The sequence below is a fragment of the Falco punctatus genome, assembly GCF_963210335.1.
Source record: "Falco punctatus genome assembly, chromosome: 2".
Classification (NCBI taxonomy): Eukaryota; Metazoa; Chordata; class Aves; order Falconiformes; family Falconidae; genus Falco; species Falco punctatus.
Window position 1 is genome coordinate 27,729,634 of NC_137581.1, and position 19,137 is coordinate 27,748,770.

Genomic DNA, 19,137 nt, shown 5'->3' on the forward strand with positions numbered 1-19,137 from the left:
ATATTAATTTGATGGATTTCAGGGAATGATTATCTAAAGTAAATTTGGTAGAACACATCTTGTAAAAACAACTGAGCGAAGGAACTTTGCACTGGTCCTGGGTTGCAATGATATCACTGGCATCTATTGCAGAGGTGGGATGTGTGGGTTAGTGTGTGTTTTGTGTGTTCATGTTGATGTGCAGACTATAGAGAAGCTTGCTCCCACTGCTGTGTTCCAGTACAGAACTATATGTCATGCTTGAAAATCCTTAAGAGGCTGTAGAAATCTTAAGATTAGAAAGCTTATTGAAGGAGTAAATAACCCCTATTCTAGACCCCAAAAATGTAAAGATGTTTGTCAGCAAAATAAAGTAAATAGAAAATAGAAGATTCTTACTATTCAAGAGTAACCAGTCTGACCAGCATCAAAAGAAAACACAAACTAAAACTGAGCTCTTCTATTCAATAAGAAGTGTTGATGTGGTTGCAGCATGTTCACCTTGTGTGACTGAAACATTTTTGTCTTTTGTCTTACACTAGACATAGAATCAGAGGTGCTAAATAGAGCTCACCATCTAAATTCAAAATCAGTTCTTCCAAGGAAGGCAAAACATTCCTGTTCTAGGAAGCATCAAGGCACTGCAAAAGGAGCAACCAGACACATCTACTGCCGTTACTTCTACTGCCCTCAGAGTAAAAGCTGAGGAGCTATGTCCATGGAGGGCTGTATTCAGATTACGTTGCTTTCTCTTTTGGGACTAATGAGAACTGACAAAGCTGTCCTTCCTTGAGTCTGGGCCAGTGCTATGGCTTGGGACCAGGAAATTATAAATGGAAAGAATGCAACAGTTCACTTAAATCATGTCTTGCATTTACCTTTTACCTAACTGTTGTAGTTCTTAAGTGTCATGGAAAGGAGGATGCAAATCTGAAGATGAACCTAATACAGAAACCAAACAGAAATGAGAGGAGTTTCTTCTGTCATTACCAAAAAATTGAGTCTAGTGGCAGCTTCATATGAGTTGAATGGAAAAAAAAAGAAGCCTCATGGTTAAATATTTTATACTTGAGTATTTTAAAATTATTTTCAGTTAAACACCCCACAATTTAGCAAAAAGTTTTTTTAAAAAATAAACTGGCTTATTTTGCTCTTCAGTTTTATAGCTGAGTTGTAGTTGGCTCAGATTAAAAATAAGTGACCCCACATAAACATGAAAAAGGAATTTCAAAGGCACCTACTCTACTAAAGAAGGCTATGTTCCAGAACAGAGTGTTTTCCTTCATTTGTTTTATACATTATAGCCATATCAAGTTACTGATTGCTGAAGTAAACATTTCTCTAAGGACTGCAGATGCTGGAATGAGAGTAATGACTCAAAGAAAATCTATAGTTAACTGTGGCAGGGGTCCTCTAGGAAGTCAATAAGTATCCTCTCACATACTAAATAGTGAGAGTTTTAAATAAATCATTGCCGTTTATAAAGTAAATAATATTTTAACAAACATGTTACTATGTAATTGACTGTAGCATGATTAGAGTCTATCTGGACAATATAGGCTGCTGCAATAGAAATACTATGGAATTGAAAACCTTTGTATGCATCTTGACCTCCTCAGATGCACAAAATTTCCCTCTGTGCCCATCTTCCTTATAAGAAAAAGCACGTGTCAATCTAAAAAAGGTTCCCACAGGCTGGAAGAAGGTGCTTTGCTATCACCCCTCTCACCTCCCGTATTGAGGGCTTGCTCTCAAGGAGGGAGAGCTGATCATATTGGACACAGACCTCTCAAAGATGGATGGATTTCAGTGTGTACAGAAGCTTAGGACTGATCATCTGGCTTCCCTGACCTCAGAGGTACATTCTGTGTACCCTACCCAGTGGTACCCCCTGTGTCCTTTACCACACAGTAGCCTGCATTGCCAGGCTCTGTACAGTTCTCATTTTAAGTGAACAGATAAGGTGAGAACTTGACTCCTGGGTTGTCTACTGGCAAACTCTTGAATTCTTCAAGTTTTTCTTCTTGGAGGCTTCAAGGAACTCACTGCATTGCAAACCTAAAAAAAACAGTAAAGAAATTGTCAGTGGGGAGGATATGTTTGTATGGCAGTTCTTCCACCTGTACTGATGGAATTTCAAGCTCTTCAGATTTAAAAGGATAAAGCTAGAAAAGAATGAGGCAGAAAGGCACTTCTGGAGATCGCCTTGTCCAGTCCTCTACTCAGACCAGAGTCAGATGCAGCAGGTTGCTCAGAGCTGTCTCCGGTCAGATTTTGAATATCCCCAGGGACAGAGACTCCACAACCTCTCTGGAAAACCTATTCCAGTGTTTGAATACCCTCACAGCAAAATATTTTTTCTTATGTTTAAATGGAATCTCCTGTATTTCAGGTTTTGCTCATTGCCTTTTGTCCATTCACTAGATATCATTTGGTATCTGTTGTTTTTACACCCTCACATTATATATCTACAGCTTTTTAAAAAACAGTTATTCAAGTTCTTTTCAAAAGTATCTGCTGAAACTCAGCTGACTTCTGTAGAGCAGAATGTGATTTTTCTTGTTTCTGTGAACTGATGAACCAGGGATGTAAAAGTTCAGTGATCATTTTATTATAAACAAATGGCAACAGAACCCAGGAGATTTGAACATGAAAACTTACCTGCCTGAAAGCATTTCAACTGTAATTCTTGGTGCTTGGCAGATTTAAGTGCAGTGCCATATTGCTATAAGGCCTGTAATGGACTTTTTATTCCCCCTTACAGATGTAGCAAAGGGTACTTCATATTACATTCCCTTTGAACTCTGGATATAAACCCATAAACCTTTAGCTAAGGATAATTGCCTCTATAACAGTTCAATTTCAAGTCTTTTAAATTAGCCTTTCATTATTGCAGACTCCAGCTTCTTACATACAAAGTCGATCAAAACAAAAGTGTGTTTAAAGCAAGTTTAATTTGCTGTGGCTTATTTTTGTGTTACTTCCACATAATCTTTTTCTAAACCCAAAGAGCAGGCACGGATCTTAAGCTAAGCCAAAACACATTACAATAAATAAGTACCAGAATTATCTGAACACTTGTACTGGTTTTGGCAGGGGTTAATTTTCTTCGTAGTGGCTACTATGGGCTATGTTTTGGATTTGTGCTGGAGTCAGTGTTGTAATTCATGGATGTTTTAGTTCACAGTACCAAGGCCTTTTCTGCCTCTCAGCCCACCCCACCAACAAGCGTGCTGGGGGTGCACAAGAAGCTGGGAGCAGGCACAGCTGGGACAGGTGGCCTCAGCTGACCACAGGGATATTCCATACCATATGGCATCATGCTGAGTATATAAAGCTGGGGGAAGGAAGGAGGGGACATTCAGAGTGATGGTGTTTGTCTTCCCAAGTAACTGTTAGGCATGATGGAGCCCGGCTTTCCTGGAGATGGGTAAACACCTGCCTGCCCACAGGGAGTGGTGAATGAATTCCTTGTTTACTTTGCTTGTGTGTGTGGCTTTTGCTTTACCTATTGAACTGTCTTTATCTCAGCCCATGAGTTTTCTCACTTTTACCCTTCAATTCTCTACCCTGTCCCATGGGGGAATGAGCAAGCAGCTGCGTGGTGCTTAGCTGCTGTCTGAGGTTAAACCATGGCAATACTTTTTTTAAAAACAAAACCCAAAAAAATACTTGTTTCCAATGAACTATTTAAAACACTCACTAAAATACTTTGTAGATGTGAATGAACTTTAAAAGCTTCTTGTAAGACTTTGACTGCTTTGCCTTAGATAGGTGAAAGCTTAACAAGGATCAGTCGCTATGAAACTTGTGTGACTCATCAGAGCTCATCAAGAACAGACAGTTCAGGTTGGGGTATTGAGTACACAGAAGAAACTGCTTATATAAAAGGTATAGCCCAAATTGTGCTCCCCAGAATTCATAACCTGGTTAGTTTAAAATAATTTAAATAAGTTAGCAGGAATTGTATGGCCTGAGCAATAAGGGAAATAGTCATGTAAGTATGTGTTATGAATTATAATTACAAGGTAAATTAATACACCCATGTTAAAAAAGCTACATGTAAACTGGTAAAAGCTCTCTTCAAAGTTCATGTTAAGTTGTTTTAAAAAAATAATCCTATGGAGTCATCTAAATCCATCTTCCTTCTCAGCTCAATACTTTTACAGGGTATATATTTAAACTAGGATCTCACCTGCTGTGGTTTTCTAGGGCATGGTTGTCTCCAAAACCTGTAACAGTTCAGACAGACCCTGATGAACAGAGAATAACATTTTAATTATATCCCTCAGAAACGCTATAGATTCCTTTTTTTTTTCCTTACCACTGTTATACAGGGGAACTGATAGTCTAATAGATTTCTATTAAAAAATCCTTGAAATCCTTTTCCCGGTTATCATGATATTTTCCACACCTATGACATGTAATGACTGTCATGGGGACATTATTGTAATAATTTCTTGTTCTCCCCATTTTAACAGTAGGATCAGTCTGTGGTAAGCCCTGTATTTCCCAGTTACAGGGTTGTACTCATGTCTTTACTCCCAATAGGAACTAGATATAATGAAAATATGCAAAGGTGATTGTTTGGTGTGCATAGGATAGTGGTAGTTTCTCCTGCAATCTGTTATACAAAATTAAATCAGTGATCAGAAGAAAACAAAAAAACGAGTAAACAAAAAAGAACTTGACTGGGAAATTTCACCAGTTTGCTTTTCTTATATGTAAAAAAAGCTTTAAATGTTTTCATAACATCTGACAATTAATCAGAAATACTTATTCCAGAAGAAGTAGATGCTGAGCTCAAATCTATAGTCATCTTTACTATTGTCCCACCACTGGTGTCTCAGATAATCTGTTTGTAAGCTGAAAGTAAAGTATAAACAGAGAAGAAGGAAATGGGTAAAAAAATTAGTGTTTCTAAAAGCTGAAATATTGGTTCTGTGCATTTGCAGAATAGAGCAGTACAGGGCATTCACACTGTTGATATTATTTTTGATGCACAGCATATTGGATCTAAAGATGAAATCCAAGCAGGGTCTGTGCATGTATCTTGGTTTACTTTAATAGCTACCTAAAAGTAGGCCCTGAGGAAGGAGCAGAATTCTGTGCAATGCAACATAAACTAAAACCAGCCCCAATCACCGTCATTACAGACTCCTATATGTCCTTAGGGATGTGAGATGTAATACATTGCAAAGAATTTCATTATAAAGGTAGAATTAAGTCCTGTTAGTCAGAAAGTACAAATAGAACAATATTTAGAAATTTCTAGAGCCTTTTCTGTAAAGACAGACTATATTTCACATTTCTGGCTTTCCCCAGAGGCCTAGGGAGCTCTTTGTGCTAAAGGAAAAAAACCACAGAAACATCACAACAAACTGTTTAGCACAAGTCCATGAGAGCCTCTGAGTGTCAGAGCTGAAGCCTGCAGCTTTCTACCAAGACTGGACAATTTTTGAGTTTCATAAAGAAAATTATTTTGAGTTTCATAACGAAAATTATTTTTGAGATTTAAAGTGTACTGTGATGATTACAGGAGGCTAAATTATGTTGGTCATTTGACATGAAGAGAAAGTAATAATAATGTACTGCTCTTTCCCTGAAGTTTCTAGTATTTTTCAACCCCATCAGCTGTGCAGTTGATAGCACCTTGCATTACAGTGCAGAGAGACTGCTGTGGCTTCGTTGACTGATTAGTGTCAACATAGCAATACAAAAATGAAAGGCCAGTCATTTTACCAGGGGAAGCTGCATGTGTTCGTTCAATCCAGCTGCAGTTGCAGCGGGAGTACTTGTATGTGCAAAGCTAAGCAAATGGTGTTGTAGATTAAGGACTGTTTGCTCTTGGTAAAAGTAAGTTCCTTTCAAGAGGTGAAAAATATTTTTTTTCCAATAGTTTTCTGAAACAACAGAGTTCTCCAAAATAAATACTAGTCAGTAAGTGTAGAATTTACAAATCATAATTATTATTTTTTTTAAAAAAGGATAAAACATGTTTTCCAGGTTAACTTATTTCACATATGGAAAGTCAAGCTCACTCATCTGTTTGTGTCCTAAAACCATTTTGGAAATAGGTCTTCCAGGTGTTTTGGCCTCAAACCTATAAAGCTATTCCAATGTTTCAGTTTTTGGTTTTTTTGGTTGTTTTTTTCCCCCGGAATCTGCCACTGTAGTCTTGTATAAAAAGCCTATTTTATTTTACAATCTTTTTGTCCTATCTAATTTAAAAAAAATATTATATTGTGAACATATTCAGGATTGTTAGACGTTCTGAAAGGTTTCCTTAATATAATGTTACCTGGGATCTGTACATTCTCTGTAAAGGTCTGAAAATTCAGTTTCAGTTTTTACAACACAGAAGTGATAAAAATAGGTAAGAAGTAGTTCTAGATAAGCATCAAGGCTAAGCCATCAAAAACTAATGGACAATTTGAAAATGAATGCAGCAATAGGTAGTCACCAAAATCTCTTCCTAGATTCGTTTTATCAAAGGCAAGGTCAAACCAATAATACAATGCTGCAAACACCAGCTCCTTATATCTCACTGAATATTAGACATCAGTCTCCTGGATTTGTTCAAGACAGAAACAAGGACAAGGGAGAAATTATTTTAAGCCACCTCTCAGCTTTTTTTGTTGTTATGGGATTCAAATGAATGTGTAACATTCGATGTATTTGTGTTCCCAGGGATTTAGTGGGTGGGGTGGGATGCTTCCAGAAATACTTGTGGGCTCAAGTTTATGGTGGAGGTCCTGCTGACAAAGTCACAGCAGCTGCTTGGTGGGCTGCTTTTCTTTGCAAATGAAGTACCCTCTGCAGCCTGGGCTAAGGTGCAGCTTCTAGTTCATTGTGGCAGAGGGTACAAACTCTTGGCAAGCCAAGCATTTTCCAGCTAAGATTGAGTTGTGCTTAGCTTTTCATACCAGAATAGGCTAATGCTGAGAAGATTCCAGTAGTCATGGGGGAAGACCTAGCTACCTGCTGATGATGATACCATGATAAAGTCCCATCAGAGACAGTGCGCTGTAGCCAGGATGAATGCCAAATCCACCAGATTATTCTATATTAATAAGTATCTTAGTTTTTCCTGTTAGATTTGCTCTATTTTTTTATTTTTTATTTTAATATAAGAAATGGAGAAGCTGTTCAGGGTGCTTAGCTGGGGTTTGGAACTTCTAGGCTTCCTTGACAGTATATGTTTCACATAAGAGTGGGAAGCTTCCTCCAGGCTACCCAAGATCCTTGAGATATGGACAAACTTTTTCGAGATATGCACCTCAGAGAGAGAAAGAATTGGAACCTGTTCTTCTGAGCCAAGTGTCCTTCATAACAGGTCTAACAATATTCTGGAAAGGGGACCAGTCCTCACCTGGGAGTCTAAGCCAGAGGGAAACATCTCCTTTCCCTTTGTCTCTTCAGGTTTTTCCCAGAGTAACTGAAATGACTTGATAGTCAGGGTGTTTGTTTTTTCTAATCCTCAAAAGCTCTGAAGGAAGCTTAGGTGCTAAACAAAGAGATAGCAAAGGACCTTTTTTTTGACAAGGTACACATTATTTTTTAATAGCTTAGGTTTTCAATAGAAATGCCTAAGTCTGCTTCTGGGTAGATCAGTGAAGTATTTCATTTTCAATGTTTAGTTAAAAAAGTCATACTGCAATAAAGCAAACATCAGCTTCTCTTCTGTTGTTATCATTTAAACATGTCATGTGAAAAGAGATGATCTAGGCATTAGAAAGCATGCCTGGATATTAAAAATATATGCTTGTTCACTGCCTTGATGCGAAATCAAAAGAGCATCCTAAAAGTGTCCAAGTCATTTACTGGAAAAATACAAAGATTGCAAGGTTGCTATTAGCAAACAAAATATGATTAAAAGCAGAAAATACACTATTAAAATACAAGATATTCCCAAGGAGTAGAAGAATAGAACATTTCTGGGAAAGAACTGAAAAGCAAAAGCGTTGTTTCATAGCCAATAAACAAAGTATGAAACTAAAAATAAATAAAAGAATAATAGGTTATTTCAATTAATTTAAAAAATCATTTATATTTAAAAAGGTTAAAAAAGGAACAAAGATCAGTTAGTAAATTTTACTGCAAATGGTAGGAATGTTTTAGTCGTCTTCATGTTCACTTCCCTCTTCCATTAACTGAAATGGTTCTGTCTGAAAGCATCAGTATGAACCTCAGATGGGAAGGTGTAAAACACAAAATAGGCCAAGCTGGAAATTAGAATGATGAAATATAATCTTAAATCCTCACTGCTTGTCACCATTAAAAGCCAGATGTCCCTATTACACGAGTAGATGTATTAGGCTAAATGTCTTCACCAAACTGTATTTGAGATAAATTCCAACTGTAATTTCAGCTGGATATCATTTTTTTCACTCTCAGTGTAAGCTTTTAGAGTACTCTTCAGTATTTGTAGTGTCTGTTTATTGCATCCTGACCCAAAGTCAGGTGAAGAAAGGTCATGTAGTATGATGACTCCCTGACACAGAAAGTGTTCTTTGGTGTTCTGCCTTTTGCTTAGTATTGACAAATGTTTAAAAATATTTTTTGGGGGTCACACAACACATAAGATGAAGAAAAGATTGATCAGACTGAAAGACTGATTGCATTCTTTTGTATATATGAAGAGTGAATATACTAGTGCAGAAGTTGTCTTTGAGTGAATGACATAACTGAGTGAACATTGAGGGCGGAGATGGGAAAGGAAGTATGCAAAAAGACTAGGAGATGTGAGAACAGGGAAAAGAATGGTGGAAGAAGAAGAGATGAATTTAGAAGTCAATAGTAAAACCAGATAGAAACAGAAAGGAGAAGAATTTGGAATACAAGGGTAAAGCCTGGAAAAGAAAGAACCGAAGTGAACGCAGAGGTATGTATGTTTTTCATCTATGTCACTTACTAATTGAATTGATTTCAAAGAACCATTGATTGAATGATTTGGTGTGGTTCCTGAAGCAGGTGCTGAGGGCATGACTTGGCATGCTGCGTTTTCCTAATAGACTCTGTTCACTATGGCTATTCCCACTCAGTTGGCATGGGAAAGGAGGCATAGCCCTCCTGTTCATACCATGCAGCTCAGCCTTGAGTCAACCTGCAGCAGCTGCAGGTATAAATATTTCCAATAGGCAGCAGTCTTGGCCTGGAGATGCAGCAATTATACACTGTAATATTGTTATAATTTACTTCTAAAGTTCTAGCACATCTATTACTTTACACCTATATCTACCAGATGTAGAATGAGGAGTTATTCCATCTCGCTCTGCAATGCACCTATCTCTGGGATGAATCGTTATGTCTGTTTAATAGGATAGTTATTCTCATCTGAAGTATAAGAGTATCAACTAAATAAAGCCTGTCTTCCAGTTCTATTCCTTCTCTGGTTTTCAAACTGAGTAATAAACAGGCGAGGAAAATAAGTCAAAATAAAGCGTGGAATGTTGCTCCTAGTTCGAAGAATCACTTTGACACAGTCAGAAGATAACGTAAGTCAATGTCATCCTTTAACACTGATGACAGTGTCATAGATCAGTAAGCAAATCTCAGGTGATTTCAGAAGTTAATGTGAATCCTTCAAATGAGATTTTCATATGTCTTTATGTGGAAAATTTAATTCCCAGGGAAATCATGTTTTTCCTAGTTTCTTATAAAAACTTTTGTATTTTGCAGTACTAACAGCCAGTTTCAGGTTTATAATTGCTTTCACTTGGTCTTTCATCACTTGTTTATCCTGACCATGCTGGATAAATCTTGGCTCAGTATCATACATCTGGTTCTCTCTTCATCAGCTCCAGGGTGTGAGTCTGTGGGAATATTTCAGGTTTCAGAGGTTATTTGTGTTCAGCAAATAGAAAACAAACCAACAAACAAAGAAGTAGCTCCCAAAATGAAGTGCTCTTTCCCCACCATACATGGTCCTTAGTGAATAAACTTTTTCAGTATTCATTTCTCTGGGGAACTTTGGGCCAGATTTGGGTTTGAGTGTGACCTTCTAAAGGTCTGGATGTTTGGACTTATGTTTTGGGTTGGCATGTTTTAGATAGAAGTCTGTTACTTAAATACTGAAATATGGATTATCCTCTCTGTTTTTCCAACATACAATGTGCATTTCTGGTTTTTGTATTATTAATATTATTATTATTATTTAGACATGACTGGTAAATGACTATAAATCATACCCATACCCTCTCTCCTAAGAGAAAATTGTTGTAGACTCTTAAAATGAGCAGAGCACATTTCTCCGAGGCTGAAATCCTGATGTGTCTTCCATATGGATCTGATTTCAGATCAGAGCCACATAATTCAAGGACTGTAAATTAATCTTGGAAATGGTCAGGGAGTTTTATTTCTTGGGAAATTACAATCCTGAAAAAAAAAAAAAAAAAAAAAAAAAAAAGAGAGAACCAGTTCTCAGATGAGGTCTCCCTTAATGGTCTCCTGGTTTACAATCTCGCAGTTAATGACATTCTTATTAATTATTGAATACAAAGTCTGGGTGTCTTGCAAAGCAAACCAAAGAAGCAACTCTGTCATTTTAAAAATGAATGTTGAAAAAGCAAACCTTTTAATTTTACTTAATAAAAGTGAAGGGAACTAAGGATAGTAATAAACACTAAACTAAGTTTAATTTCATAAAAAAAGTATCTCTTTCAATTTTCTTTTTTTTGCTTACTTCTTTTTCTTGGCATAGAACTGGATTCAGTTAAATTAGTCACAGAGGAAGAATAATTCCATGCTTTGGTAGCTGGATATCGGTACTCATGTTTTTAATATGGCTGAATGATATCCCTCAATACCACATGTAATTAATCCAAACAAAACAATTGCCTAGTAAACGATCCTGTGATCCTATGGACACAAGGTCTCAGGTTATACTCCAGGTGATGCAACATAAAATATTGCATTATTAGGTCTTACTGTCTACTTTTAGAAACATGTAGTGGGAAAGTGTAAGATACCTATCTTTTTTAGGGAAGCAACACATTCTCTGTAAAAAAAAAATCATCAGGCAAGTAAGATGAGAGGAAGAAAAAGGAATAAAAATGATTGCAGAAATGAGCATTTGTGTAGAACTTACTGAATTTCTCTGTTTGTGTATGAATACTTACTGCATTTATTTTAAAACATACTTGACACTTTCAGGAAATGGTGATGTATGCATCTCCCATCTTGTTAATTGCATTTTGCATACTAAAAACATTAGTCATTAACCAGAATGGGTTAATTTGCAGTTACTATACTCGCTTGGCCACATTTAAGGAGCATTCTATGCTGTCCATTAAATTTATGAAAGGTTAGCTCAGTGTTTTAAGATGTTCTTACTAAGGAAACCCATGAATCTCTGAAGTCTGAGAAATCTGTGTATTTTTGTTTGGGGTTTGGGATTTTTTTGTTTGTTTGTTTGTTTTTAATGGGCACTGGAGTTTTGGGATACAGTATTTCAATCTGTAAAGATTTTCTATTACAGGAAAAAAGTCTTTTCATTAACCTGCTAAATTGAAACACATGGATTTCTAGAAGGTTATTTTAACTTATTATTACTAACCATGGACTTATTGCCTGTTTAAACATTCATGGAATAATTTTATTGTGAAAGCCTTGGGTTTTTTTAAAGTTGAGCATACAAAACAAATATAGATTGGGTTATTCTTGCTTTTGCAGTTCCATTGAATAAAAAGTATGCAAGCTCTTATGAATTAACTCTTGATTCTATGCAGTGGAAGAATTTCCCATGAGTTCTGCATATGTGAGCTTCCATTATTAATTTCCAGACTAGGAAGTATTAGTAATGGTAATTAGCAATTAGAATGCATTAGCGTTTTTTAGAGGCTCAGTCTTTCTGGAAGCTCCTATTTTACATCTTGGATACTTCCTTTGTCCCTACTGCAGCACAGCTGTGATACTTTTAAAATGCAATAATGAGTATGTTGCCTTAAAGAGACTGCATTATCAACAAGGTCATCATCAATTGCACTGTCAAAGAAGAGAGGTAAGAGAAAAGATACTGAAGAACCATGTGGAACTGGTATTCATTTCATTTATCAGCTATTGGAAAGCTATGTTTCTAGACATAGATAGCTATCTAAACTCCTTCTAAATGGTACAAATAAGGCAAAGATCTCTGTCAAAGACAATTAATCTGATGCTAAGGACAGTGTTTGAAACGGAAAGGTGTCTTTGTCTGTGAATGTACTAATTTAGTTCCACAGTAGATGTGTATTGGATTACAAAGAACTAAAGGCCAGGCTGAAAAGGCCACAGCAGTACTTACTAAGGATGAGTAGCACTTGACTGTAATTCTGACAGTCAACTAAGAGCAGGAAGTTTTAGTTAAAGTGAAAATAGCATAACTGATTTACACTACACTCAAGGAAACCCAAGACTGAAAGGTAAAGAATACAGTCAGAACATACATTAGTCAGAGAAATCTATAGAGTTAAAAGATAGTGATCGGCCAAAGGGTACAAATATAAACATTGAAATGATTCATGTGTATAAGCATTTCACAACTATATTTAACAACAGCAGAGGATTTGACTGATTTAAGAAGAGAATTACATGATGGACACCTGTAATAAAATCAAAGTATATTATATGACTGAGTTCTCTCACAGTCTTATGTTTATGGAAGTTGAAGGCTGCAACTTTTTTTTGGTTGTTTTAATCATAACAAGGAGCCATCACTGCTCCATTCTTTTACACTTAAACAAATAAAGCAACTTCTCAAGTACTACATCGGTGGTTAGTGAACTTGATTTGATCTAGTTCAATGGATTCAATTCTTCTTCATATCTGGAGGGTTCAAACTCATCGTTAACCACAGCAGTTTATTTTGGAGCATGTCCAGCTACTTTACCATAAACTTTCTCAAAGGCTTGCTAATCTGTTCCTGCTGTAGTGAATGTAGGGTCCATAACTAAAGCTTCAACTAGGTAAAGAGATGAAACACAGATAAGTAAGATTATTAGTTTCGGGATTAGAGTATTTATGTTGGAGGACATCTGTCCTCAAGGACAGCTTACTGGTGTTACCAAATGGTTGCTTGACAAGGAAAACAGGCAAACCTTAGAGCAGGAATTAGAACTGAGGAGTTCTATTTCCCAGGGGTGATTGCATAGGTTTGCTATTATTACACTTATATGTACTACTACTATTATCATTACTACTATTACTACTGCAATCACTAACACTACCATTACTATTTCCAGTACTTTTTTTTTTTTTTTTTTTTTTTTTGAGGTTGTGCTACTCACTAAAGCTGTTGGTATCTCTTAAGAGACTTTAAATTGAAGATGGATTGTGCTGTCGTCCAACTTGTACCTCTACATTTCCAGGAGAAAACATGATAGCAAATGTTTTGAACTGTATTCAAAGTTCATTGCCTCGTCACAATCTTTAAGCATGATCTGCTTCTTCTCTTGTTCATGCTATTTCCCAGAATATGATTAAATATCCATCTGAAGTTTAGAGAGGAAATGGGATGTTATAGCCTGCAATACATATATAGTAAAATTTGAGATTGTCATATAATAATTTATGCCTTTTGTCTATGGTGTATTCTGGTGCAAAATTCTAAAAAAAAAGAAAAAAAAAAAAGCTATGCAAAAATTCTCCTGAAAGACTGGTCCAAGGATGTTGTTAAGGAACACATTCTTCTTTCAAACATGCTGTTGAAGAACTTTTGGGTCCAAAAATACCAGAAATGTCCTCACATTTTATAGCTCTCAACAGTTACAGCTATGATAAACATTCTCCTGGAACTAGATACTACTTATTCACAGGAAAAACTCAGATTAGGAAAGTTGTAGAATTTCTAATTAAATCCCAACCCATTAAAAAAAAAAAAAAAAAAAAAAGTAAAAAACTCCTGTGTGTCAAGTGCCTCATACAAACACAACGTGTGAAGTGTTTGGCCCACACCAGTCAAAATATAATGGTCTCAATCTGTGGATCAAGAAAACAAGAATAAAACCAGCCACTGAGCCATGGTTCCTCCCTGAGAGGCATCTACCTGGCTAGCTCTCCGATGATATTGTACAATATACATGTAGCGCAGTGGCCTCTGGCAGCTCACAGGGACTCTCATTCTGAACCCTCTGATGCATGGCACTCACTTCTGCAGTGCCCTTGAGATCCAGCAAAGCACGCAGAGTCAGAAGCAGCTTTTGCAACTCTGTTTTGAAGGTATAGCATGCAGTCCTTGCATCACTGACCTCTGACTGTGACTCAAGGTGTGCTCTGGGGAGAGTGGAAGTCAAAAAAACCTTGATAAAGACACCCACTACCCGGTCTGGTTTGACTCAGACCTGCTGTGCTTGTAAGGACTGGGTTGCAAGAATTCAAACTAACTCCTGCCCAGCTATGCCAGAGTACAAGAGCTCTGTGGTGCTGTCTGTGCACTCTCTCTTTCTCCAGAAGCTGATGAAAATGCAAAGTACAGTTAGATTCTGTCCTTACAAAAAATAAAAATAAATAAATATAATAATAATAAATAAATTAACCATTCTGAACAGCCTAATATTGGGATTAAACCCCTTTGTATCCAGTCAGTTTTCTAACTCCTCAAAACATTTCATTATTTTCAGCTCTGCTTCAAAAGGCAGTCTTTTATAGGGGTTTATATCCTGTTTTTATTGATTTCCTCTCATATTGATGCTAATGGAAGCTGCAGGCAAGGATGGGTGGGTTTGAACTTTTTATTTCTCTTGAGGAAAAAATATGCTTAGCTTTGCAAAGCTTAATAATGCCTCTGCTGCAGCACTACAAACCTTGCTTTGTGCACCTCTAAAACTTTCTTGGCACAGATGTCCTCTTGGAGGCATCCAATAAGAAAGGGTTTTTTTTATTTTTGGACTGTCTGCAAAGCAATAAAAGTCCACCACCATGTTAAATTTGGACATATTTTGGGCCCTTATCTGTTCTCCTAGAATGAGGTACTTATTTGCCATCAAATTTGAATGGAATGGGATCAGATCCTTATTGGTGTCAGGCTTTGATACCTAATCACATAAAAATAGAGTAAATGTTGATTTGAAGTATGCTTTTTTTTTTTTTTAATAGACCTTCATTTCAATATCTGGCTGTAAAAGAAAGAAAAGACAGTGAAAGACTGACCACCTAATGATATGCAATGTAATGTCACGGCCCTGTTCCTAATTATCTTGCTCACCTGTGCTGTATTTGCTGTTCTGTCTTGTACCTACTCCAAGACTCGGACCAACTCCAAGCACAGTGGAGTTGTGATGGCATGGCTGATGTTTGAGGTTAACTGTCCTGTGTTTTTGCCCTGTTGGGAACTTTATGTGCTGGAGAAACTGGATCTTACTAAGGCATAATAATATGCAGAGCTCTTGGGCCTGTGGTAGTTAACTTGTTCCGATAAGGGTGCTGGTGGCATTATAAATACCCCACTCTGGAACATTTTGTCTGGAATGAAACCATGTGGCTGGAATGCCTTGAAAGCTCTTTGGAGCACGAACTATTTTGAATTCGGCTAGTGAAAGAAAAGTAAGCTTAGGACTCTGAGGTGTTGCCAACCACGACGAAGAATGAGAAAGTAGAATCAGTGGTGGAGAAGGACTGTTAACTGGAATATAGAGAACTTTGTGACCACACTGAAACATTGGCTTTATGTCATTCTTAGCACAGATTCTACAGTAGAAAAGAGAACTCTCTAAAAGAGTTGACCTAGTAAAAATGATATGAAGGTATTCCACCATTATTATTATTATTTATTTCTTGTTATGCTTGTAATAATTCAGGTGCTTTCCAAACAGAAAAGCTACAGGCCCTGCCCCAAGGAGCTCACAATCTAAAGGTGGACAAGGAGAGAGACGTGAAAGAGCGGAGGTCCACAAAGTCAAGCGGCCAAGACGGAAATCAACCATACCTTAGCAATCAAATGTGGTTTGAATGCATTGTTGCAAAGCTATACAAACTATTTTCCCATTACTGCTCATATTTTCCATTTTGGTTCAACTGATCCACTCTTAGGTGCCATGGCACAGATAGAAGTGTGGGAAGGAAGCTTTCAGTATGTGAGCTCAGGGAGAGTAGCATGTGTAAACTAGTGCTGGAAAACACACCTAAACGTGTAGAGGGGTTTGAAACTGAACTGAGTTTCAAAATTCAGTTCAGTACCAGGGTAGTTTAGACCCAGAATGGTATAGCTTTAGGTCAGGTCCTACCAGGTGGGAGTTACATGTGATGGATTCCATCTGGAATGTAAGTGTACTCTGTGCACCTGGAGGTTCCTCAACACAAGCTAATATGAACTACAAAATCTATCATGGCAGTGCTAGCAAAGTTAAGAATGAAATGACCCCACTGACATGGTATAATCGTTCATGTGTTTCCAAGGTTAGAGAAGGATGGTGCTGATCATTAGAGGGTGGTCATTCTTAGGTCAGTTGTAAAATTAATTTTTTAATAATGTAGGACACCAGTCACTGCTTAAAAAGAAACAGACTGTTTAATTTTAAAAATACTGGTTTTGACTAAGACAGTAAGTCACTCATCAGTTATGAAAAATACTATTACGTTTTCTTTATACATTAAAATGTCTATGTATTTTTTATAAAACCTCCAACCAGGTTCCCCCAAACTCTGAAATTGTCAAAGAACCTCTCTTAAGGCTTGCCTTTAAAAAAATCTTTGACAAACTGCCTTATTTTTCCAAGAACTCAGGGGATCATTGTATGTTTATTCCTGAAGTATCTTTCCCTTAGCAAATATGAGTGTATTGTGAAGGCAAAAGCTAATAAGCAGCTGAATATTAAAGTGCATAGGTTGTCCACATTTGAAAACATAAATGGTTGAAGAAGCAGTAGCTGTTATGATTACGGATTTCTGGGGAACAATCCGTCATCAGTTTTTAGCAAGCCACAGATATTTCTTTTACTATAAGAAACATTTTTTTATAGTCTTCAAGTCCTGCAAATGCATTTCTAACAATGGTATCAGGACAGTGATAATCCTCTTGCTGGGAAGGAAAAGCTGTAATTAAATAATCAAATAAACTGATCTTTCGTAATTTACAGCTTTCCTTCAATAAATAAAATAATATACTTTATCTTTTGATTCTGTATAGCTTTTAAAACAAATCAAGTTTCTAGCAATTTAAATAATGATTCTAATAGCTTGACATGAATTATGCTGACAGGAGCCGCTTATGATTATCAGGGTGCCCAGAATATTTTTAAGAACCTGCAAAGTTAAATAAAGGCTTACAAGTCTCTTAAGCTACTTTTTATTTGCATAGAAAAATATTTATCATAGGAGTCAACTATCATATGAGAGAAATTGCATTTGTTGTAATTGAAAAAGATAGCTAAAAAGTTTCTGTGGGTTATTGCAACAGTACAAGAATACAAGATGCTTCCATTTATTAAAAAATGTAAAACGAATTGTGAAAGCTAAAGCAGGCTACAAAACAGAAGGTCCCCATATTATCTTTCTCTTGACTACTATGTTACAAGATCATGTGCCACGGCTGAGTACTATAAAGTGTAACTCTGCATTTGCTAATATAATTCTTAAAACATCCCCCCCTCCCCCCCCGAAAAAAGCACTATGCAAAATATATATATTTCTAAATGCTTCCTCCTGTAAGCATCACAACCTTGTTATCACATAATCACCCTGATCAATTGTTTCTTCTTGTTTCCCATCACAGTCAATGCTAATGTCCAACTCCTTGTCCAGCTGTTCCTGCGGTGTGGCTGGTTCTGAGTTCTGCAACTCCATTTTCTCTGCTTCTGAAGCACAAATACTTCCCTCTTCCAGTGAATCTGGAGAGTCACTACCATTTTGTGACTCAGTTAACACGCATTTTTTGTCAGGACTTTGGATGTTTAATTCACAGTTCATGGTCAGTTCTCCCTCTTCCAGTTCAGCAGTTTTCTCACATTGTTCTTCTGCCTGTTGACGGGAAACTTCTTCAGAAACAGTGTATATTTTATTTGTATTCTGCTCCACAGAGTTTGTTTTTGATCGTCTGTGAAATAACCCAAAATTTTTTATGTCTGCTACAAAATTTACACGCTTCTGTTTTTCCTTAGTGGACTCTGAAACCATCATTGCTGAGCCATTGCTTACACTATGTGCTTCAGAAGCAATAGTGGCTGATCTTGGGTGAATCATCGTTGTTATGTCAAAAAGGCTGAAGGTCTTTTTCTTTCCTTTCTTGTTTCCATCATTCTCACTAGTTTCTTCATTTTCTGACAGAGATGCAGTGTCTTTGTTCATCTTTACAGTCTGCAAATTAGACAGCTTGCTTCCTTTTAACAAACCCAGAACTTCAAAACGAAAGCTTGAAATATCTTGTTTTAACTCCTGAAAATTAGGAAGATGAAACATCAGAGCATGAAATCTAATTTGACTTTTTCTCTTGTAATTAAAAAAAACCAACCAAACAAAAAAAAACAAAAAAGGCTTATTCTATGTATCAGTAATAAACTACCATCTGAATAATACCTGGCATCTTCAAGGTGCTTTGCAGACCTTCCATCTTCCAGGTGAGACAGAAAAGTGATCAGCAGTTTTATTAGAGAAAATTTGAGAAGAAATGTGTCTTAGCCTAGACTACTCATAGAAATCGCTGACAGTGGTGAAGGAAGGAGCATGGACAACTTGAAGACCTACAGCCAACCTGCTAGACAGTGTTATCCCATCATAATAACAGCATTTTGATCAGCTCTTAACGCCACCCCTTTACAAACACACACACGGGGACACACGCATGCATAAGCGTTTCCCTGTGAGCAGCAGTGCAGGCAGGGCTTCGTGCATTTCCACTACGTTTGGCAGCAAGTAGCTAAGTCAGAGCTAATCACTGCAGGCTGCTTTCAGCCACCGCAACTCCTGTCTTTTAAAAATTTTATTTGCTAAGGTGCTGAAACTATTTGAATCTTGTTTCAGCAAATAGGTTGTTACACACGCTTAGTCCCACTTTGGTGCCCCTCTCACATGGGCACAATTCAAATTAGCTGATAAAACTGATTATTGCTCCGGCTAAAGCAAGGAGACAACTTGCTGGCATCCATGTACAGTATTATCTGTGTGTGGTCCATCAGGACACAGACACTACTCTAGGAATGAAGTTATATGCTACCTGAACAACTGAGGAGTGTAAGAAATATACTTCAC

At 37.0% G+C, this 19,137-nt stretch overlaps 2 protein-coding genes across 9 annotated transcripts in view; both read right to left on the reverse strand.

Annotated features, from left to right (window-relative positions):
- Nucleotides 1–12,566, reverse strand: part of POSTN (periostin) — a 67,014-nt gene extending 54,448 nt beyond the window's left edge. For all 8 annotated transcript variants that reach the window (XM_080377173.1, XM_080377172.1, XM_080377170.1 and 5 more), the window contains exon 1: nt 1–12,566. This exon is cut by the window's left edge and continues 16,606 nt beyond it. The gene's annotated coding sequence lies outside the window, so the exon portion shown is untranslated.
- Nucleotides 12,567–12,595: 29 nt separating this feature from the next.
- Nucleotides 12,596–19,137, reverse strand: part of TRPC4 (transient receptor potential cation channel subfamily C member 4) — a 165,088-nt gene continuing 158,546 nt past the window's right edge. Inside the window, exon 11 of the mRNA XM_080377165.1 lies at nt 12,596–18,324. Coding sequence (XP_080233291.1) covers nt 17,605–18,324 — 720 coding nt within the window. The 3' untranslated portion in view covers nt 12,596–17,604. The remainder of the gene's footprint in view (nt 18,325–19,137) is intronic.